Source organism: Berghia stephanieae, chromosome 4 (assembly GCF_034508935.2).
Source record: "Berghia stephanieae isolate SIO BIC M18660-M18661 chromosome 4, UCSD_Bste_1.3, whole genome shotgun sequence".
Taxonomy (NCBI): Eukaryota; Metazoa; Mollusca; class Gastropoda; order Nudibranchia; family Aeolidiidae; genus Berghia; species Berghia stephanieae.
In genome coordinates, this window is record NC_088363.1 from 73,763,874 (window position 1) to 73,770,899 (window position 7,026).

The following is a 7,026-nucleotide window of genomic DNA, read 5'->3' on the forward strand; positions in this document are numbered from 1 at the left end:
TATCTATCTATCTATCTATCTATCTATCTATCTATCTATCATCTATCTCTTCATTATCTATCTTCTTCTTCTTCTGCTCTCTCTCTCTCTCTCGCTTCTCTCTCTCTTCTTTCTTTCTCTCTCTCTCTCTCTCTCTCTCTCTCTATGTATATATATATATATATATATATATATATATATGTGTGTGTGTGTGTGTGTGTGTGTGTGTGTGTATGTGTGTGTATTTATCCCCATATCTATCTATTTACATGTCTATCTACATATCCATATATCTATCTATCTATTTACATGTCTATATATCTATCCATATATCTATCCATATATCTATCTATCTATCTATCTATCTATCTATCCATATATCTATCTATCTATCTATCTATCTATCTATCTATCTATCTATCTACTTGTCTAGCTGTCTATTTATCTATCTACGGTATCTTTCATTTTAAAAAATAAATAAATAATAAAATTCCTTTTACTCATCCCTTTGGGGAAATTTGTCTCTAGAGTCTATTCCAAGGGAAGACTGGAATAACCCAGGCGTCAGCCGCAGTGCAGCGCCGCAAATTGAGCTAGGGCGAGGTGACTTGCTCAGGGTCACACAGCGCAGCGGCGGATGAACAAACTCAGTACCTTTCAGGCAAGAAACAAAGACCTTACCGCTGAGCTACGCTGCCCGCTAATAATGCGATGCATTCTCATTCATTCATTTATGTCATTCAATTAGTACACAATCCGACATGGATAGTGGCTAAAAAGTATAAGAACCATATCGTGCTGGTTATTCTGAGGTCTATGAATAATATGTACCCATCCCTTCAAAGGAAATGCCAGGTTTTATACTTTTTAACAAGTTAGGATCATTTCAATCACTCGATATATATATATGTATATATATATATATTGATGGTCGAGTTTTCTGTCCAAAATTTAAAAATAAGTTTGTTTGGTGGGTTTTTTTTTTATTCAAGGTAACTCAGAGATATGTATCTCCAGCTCAGACTTCTTTGATTTTAACGTATTGACAAGTTGGGGTTGGGGGTGGGGGGGGGGGGGGGGGGGGGGGTATCTGAATCGATCAATAGTTGGTGTATAAATTAACTGCTCAAAGTGAAAAACAAAAGTATTTTGTCAATGGGCAATAGACTATCGTATTTTATAATTAAAAACAACCTTTTTTTTTAATTGCCAGAAAAAAAACAATATAATCCATGAAGTCGGTGTGAGGATTGTTGACAAGATTAGGGTCATTTTCAGCGATCTGGGGCGAGATTTCTGACCATCTTTTTTTTTTTTATGTGTTAGTTTTTTGGGTGTTGTTGTTGTTTTGGTTTTGTTTTTTTTGTTGGTTTTTTTTTTTGGGGGGGGGGGGGGGGGGGGGGGGGGGGGTTGGGGTTTTGGGTTTTTTAAAAATTCAGATTGCCCCAGTAGTGACGTAGTGACGCTCTTTTATTTTAGTAATTCCAGGGGGAGACACAAAAGCTTCCCAAAGAGCTGTGAGCACTTTCAGTGGGCATTGCGCTCTACAGATGCTTAAGTTTGTTTGTATTGTTTTGTTGTGTTTTTAAAGTGCATTGAGCATTGGGCAATGTTGAAAATGCGTATATATATATATATATATATATATATATATATATATATATAATATATTATATATGTGTGTGTGTGTGTGTGTGTGTGTGTGTGTAATTTATCATCATTATTAGGTGTTGTGTTTGTATCTGCAAGTTCTACTCTTGCGCAATGACAGTGGCCGGTCAAGTAGGCGTCTGTTATAGATTCAACACAAGACTGTCTTGTCGTCGTGTTTGTTTATTTTATATTAATGGACGGTATGGCACTTGCAACACAATTTATTAGTTTATGCATTTCAGCGCCAGTAAAAAGAAATAATGAGATAGTCTAATGATGATGGAAATTCTACTGTTTGGTTCAAGGAGCTGAAATAGATTTGAGCGATCTATCAATGTGTTTGGTTTTACACTAGATAATAATAGTAATAGTCCCTTCCATACATAAGCACAGGATCCCTCTAAGTCTAAGAGGAGCACACAGTCACACACACACACACACACACACACACACACACACACACACATTGATACTTTGTTTTTACGTTTCTACGGGTTTTACGACACTTTTAAGTCGTTTCAGCGCCAGTAATAAAAAAAGGAAAAAAGATACATATCAACAATTAAAAGCAGCCGAGGAAAAGATAAGACAAAGGAGACTGGTTGAAATGTAGAACATAGGTTGATTCCAGGAGCAAACTTTGTGCTTAATCTGAGGTCACATAAAATTCGCATCTAGACACATACAAGCACAGGACTCCACTGAGAGGGCCCCACTAAAATGCTTACAAAATATATTTTAGAGAAAAAAAAGTTAAATAGCATGACAACAGATAATTTACAGGAAAAGAATATTATCTCTCAGTTAAGGAACAAAATTGTAATTGGCTGCTTCCCTTTTGGGATGAAAAGATGCCATTCACAAGGAATTACAACATCAAACAATTTTATTTCAGGACAGAAGCAGAGAGTAAGTTAAAAAATAAAAATAAAAGAAATCAGACAACTGGAGATAGAAATAGAGGACATAGAGAATCGAGAACGTTCTCTGGTAAGAGTGACCTCCCCGACCCACAATGGGAGGTTCAAAGACCCCAGCCCTTGAGGAATGAATGTCTTGTATATACGTAATTTATAATATTACGATAACTTAAAAGCACATGTGACACTTCAAGGTTATTCCAGCACCCCTAGAAAGTACGGTAGCCTTTCAGAGCCATAGGCCCATGGATCCGGAGTTTTTCCCGGTTTCTATAGCGTGAAACGAGCAATAGCAATTGCTTGCTTTTCTTTTGGAAATGACGCTATATTATATCGCAAAGTACTTTCCGCAAGATCCAACAGACCCAGCTACCCAAACTCCGTTGGGTGTACAGAGGGGTCAAAAAAAATCTCGACTGCACCCTGGATCGATCTCGGTCCCTTTGAATTTTGTGAAGCGAGTGCTCTACCAACTGAGCTATCGGGAGCCCCACCACTAAAAAGAGAAGCTGATAATGACGGGACAGCTTGAAAGAATTGTGGCCGATTTCAGTATCGAAGATGCTCCTTGAATCAACCACTACAAGCAAGATGGATTTCAGAAAAGGGAGAAATTCTGTGTCAAGAATGCTGTGTGGTACAGCGCCAGAAAAAAATGGGAAACTCTTGAAAGGCAGGAATTAAAACTTCAGCTTGTACCTTACGGGAAGGCATATATGGCCTCGTCAAACTGGGTATTTTTCTGGCACTGACCCAAACAGACAATCCTTGATGACAGCCAATTTAGCCTATAATTTCCCTTTGATAAATAAATGAACTAAAACGTAAAACTGATGTATAATTTCATAATAAAATATTCGTATTTATTATGTCAACGTTGCATTGTCATTATATCATTGAATTGCATAGATGAATTTTAATAACATATAACTATGTATAACAAGAGTGGATCAAGAAATCACAATTTTAGTTGCCGTTTGGAAATCAATCAGTCTCTCTCTCTCTCTCTCTCTCTCTCTCTCTCTCTCTCTCTCTCTCTCTCTCTCTCTCTCTCTCTCTCTCTCTCTCTCTCTCTCTCTCTCTCTCTCTCTCTCTCTCTCTCTCTTTCTCATGCCAACACAAACACACACGCATATCATCACATACACAACCGTATTCAGCATAATATATCAGATCATAATATCACACAATATCTTTTGATTGGCAGTATTTATAAATCATAAAAGTGTTCCATATCATTTACTATCATCATCTTCGAGATAACAAATTTGTATGTGTATATTAATATTGTATATATTGGGTATAGGAGTAAAATAAACGTGTTACTCTTTATACCATGTTGGTCCCGTTCATCAGTAAATAAACGACATAAAAAATGAAAACAACATTGATTTCATTTAGCACTTGAAGGTGATTTTTAAAAATGAAAACAAGGAATGTAATAATTCGCTTTGTTGTGAAATGAAAAAAATTATTCAAATAAAAATTTCTAGGACAATCTGAAATTTTGTCAGAGTGGAATCATTGGTTAAATTTTAATGGATAATTAACAATAATGGAATTGTAGTTTATCAGGTTTTTAATAAAATCCGTACAGGAATGCTCTGCTACTTAACGTTGCAAGCTATTAATCTTTATAAAATTTGAACATTCTCAGTTATCTGACCTTTAATTTCAGTTAACGAAAGAGACTACAGTAAGTAAATTGGTCACAGTAGTATCAAATTATAATTATAAATGGTTTCAGTCTTCCATTTCATATAAAATATTTTCAGTTATCCGACCTTTAATTCTAATTAACGAGAGTGGATACAGTACGTAAATTGGTCACGTCACAGTCTCAAATTAAAAATGTTCCATTCCTCCATTCCATATAAAATATATTTTCGTTGTCTTTGCTTCACGGTGGTACAGCCTTCTCATAACAAGTGTTCATCAAATAACATTAAGTGGTTACCAAGGACGCCACAATCGTTCTTCACCAACAGATGAGGCAGGAGACGGCGTGTTGTGCTGACGAATACAATGACGCTCTTCCTCCATCATTGACCAGTATTTGCCATCGGTAAAATCGGCACATTTTCTGGAATTGACAATGACAGAAGTGGTATTGGGGGCAAAGGCAATATTATTGTTCGCGTCTTTCAGGGCAAGGTTTTCACCGAGCATGGATGATGGTTTGGCGTAATACGACGATGATGATGATTTTTGATCTGCAATTTTGTGACAGTCGGTAGGGAAGAGAAAACGACGTTGCTGTTCTGATTTGTGGTGTTGATGGTAGGCTGAGAATGGTGGGGATTGAGATAAGTTGAGTGGAGAGCTGTTTTCAGACTCTGATGAAGATCCTGCTGATGATGGTGGGGTGAGAGTGTTTTTGACTAGTCTCGAACTGGAATATTTGTCTGCTGAAGATTTGTTGAGTTCTTGCTGAGAAAAGAAGTTGAGTTGTTTTTGTGCTCTGGCTTTGGGATGACCTGGATAGAGGGAAGAGGGAGGGGTGTTGGAGACTCGTTGTTGGGGTTGGGGTGGGGACGGAGCTAGGGAAGAGGAGGAAACGATGTCGTTGACTTGGTCGGGGAGGGAGGAGGAGGAAGAGGATTTTGAGGACTGGGAAGACATGGATGAGGAGATGGATGAAAAATTATTTCTGGATTCTCTAAGTTCGATGTGTTTTGGCTGATGTTGCTGATGTTGAGATTCTTTCTGGATGATGACTGGAGAAACAATTGGAGGTATTTGGATGTGAAGGGGTTGTGCATATTGGATGTAGGCAGGGTTGTTTGGCGTAGATTGCTGGGTGGGGACTGATTTGTTGGTGCTCTGTGCTGCGGGATTTAATCCAAGGACAGTTTGTGCAGAGGGAGCAGGTTGGGCGTTTTGAAGAGGATTGCTGACGATCTGGATTATCTGACCATTGGGAAGCTGGGTGGTTGTGGTGGTAGAGTTACCGGCTGCTGCTGCGGCAGCGGCAAGAATAGCTGCGGCATTGGCTGGAGGGGCTTGAGCTACAGGTGCTGTGACGGGCAAGGGAGCAATTTTGGACTGGTTGTGGTTATGGCTGTTGTGACTGTTAACATTGCTGACGAGTTGAAGACAGCCGGCGAGGTGAGAGACAACTTTGGTTTTGGTTTCTTGGTTGAGACCTTGGGACTGGTCCAGGTACCTTATGACCTCATTTGCGCATTCTACAAATCCGGCGCGATATTTGCCGTTCACCAGGGTATCTGCTGGGACATTGGTGGCGGATTGAACAGACATATGGTGATGCTGCTGCTGCTGTAATTGCTGTTGTTGCTGAGCCTGGAGACCACGAAGGTGTTTGACAGTCAGTTCCAAAATGTCAGCTTTCTCCAGCTTGCTGAACTGAGAGCTCTGTGAATAGATAGATGAGAATAGCTAGATATAATAATAATAATAATAATAATAATAATAATAATAATAAAAATAATAATATTAATAATGATAATAAAGAGAAGGATGATGATTATGATGATGATGATGATGATGATGATGATGATGATGATGATGATGATGATGATGATGAGCGACGACAAAAAGAAACCAACAAGTGGAGTTCTGTATTATTACAAAATATTTCAAGTTACCAACAAGGGTTGGATGAATTACAAAAGTAGGAGAGAGAGAGAGGGAGAGAGAGAGAGAGAGAGAGAGAGAGAGAGAGAGAGAGAGAGAGACATCACAGACTAATAATACTTACATCTTTCTTTGAACTGTGAATGACCAGGGACTTGAGCTGTGAGAGACTATCATTGATTCTCGCCCTTCGTCTTTTCTCCATCAAAGGTTTGTTGGTCTGAGGATGAAAAATAGTGAATGGATGTTGATATCGTCTGCAAACTATATATCAACTGATACAACATACCTCTAGTTTAAAAAAATGAAGGGGGTGGGGGGATTTCTTTTTGACAAAGTGAACTTACTTGAACTAGCTAGACAAAACAATAATTAGATTGCTATTTGTTAATTAACTCAATAAATAGAATCAGTCATGACGATAACAATAACAATAACAAATAATAATAATAACAATTTTGATAAATAAAAAAACATAATAATCATAATAATAATAATGATGGTGATGATGATAATGATAATAGACGAATAATAATAATAATAATAATAATAATAATAATAATAATAATAATAATAATAATAATAATAATAATAATAATAATAATTAAAATATCGTTTTGCTATTTGAATGAGGATTAGGCCTATTCATTGTCAAAGATTAAAATCGTCACAATAGAAGGTGAATAATTGGGACATAATATCCGAAAGCAAGAATTAGCGTTTTTACGAAGATGCAACAAATCCATAGAAACTGTGTACCAGTTCTTTAAAAATAAAAATCCTCACCTTTCTTAGAGAAACACCTCTGTTGGGTGTTGATGTGAGTGTAGAATTAACCATTGTCATAGTATGTGATTGTCACCAAAATTGCAATAAA

The 7,026-nt window shown here is 37.3% G+C and overlaps 1 protein-coding gene across 1 annotated transcript in view; it reads right to left on the minus strand.

Moving 5' to 3' along the window:
- Positions 1 to 3,388: 3,388 nt before the first annotated feature.
- LOC144971211 (uncharacterized) overlaps positions 3,389 to 7,026 on the minus strand; it is a 4,080-nt gene continuing 442 nt past the window's right edge. The window contains exons 1-3 of the mRNA XM_078911717.1: positions 6,936 to 7,026; positions 6,274 to 6,369; positions 3,389 to 5,927 (exon numbers count right to left, since the gene is read on the minus strand). The exon at positions 6,936 to 7,026 is cut by the window's right edge and continues 442 nt beyond it. Of these exons, the coding sequence (XP_078767843.1) occupies positions 4,506 to 5,927; positions 6,274 to 6,369; positions 6,936 to 6,995 (1,578 nt within the window). The 5' untranslated portion in view covers positions 6,996 to 7,026 and the 3' untranslated portion in view covers positions 3,389 to 4,505. The remainder of the gene's footprint in view (positions 5,928 to 6,273; positions 6,370 to 6,935) is intronic.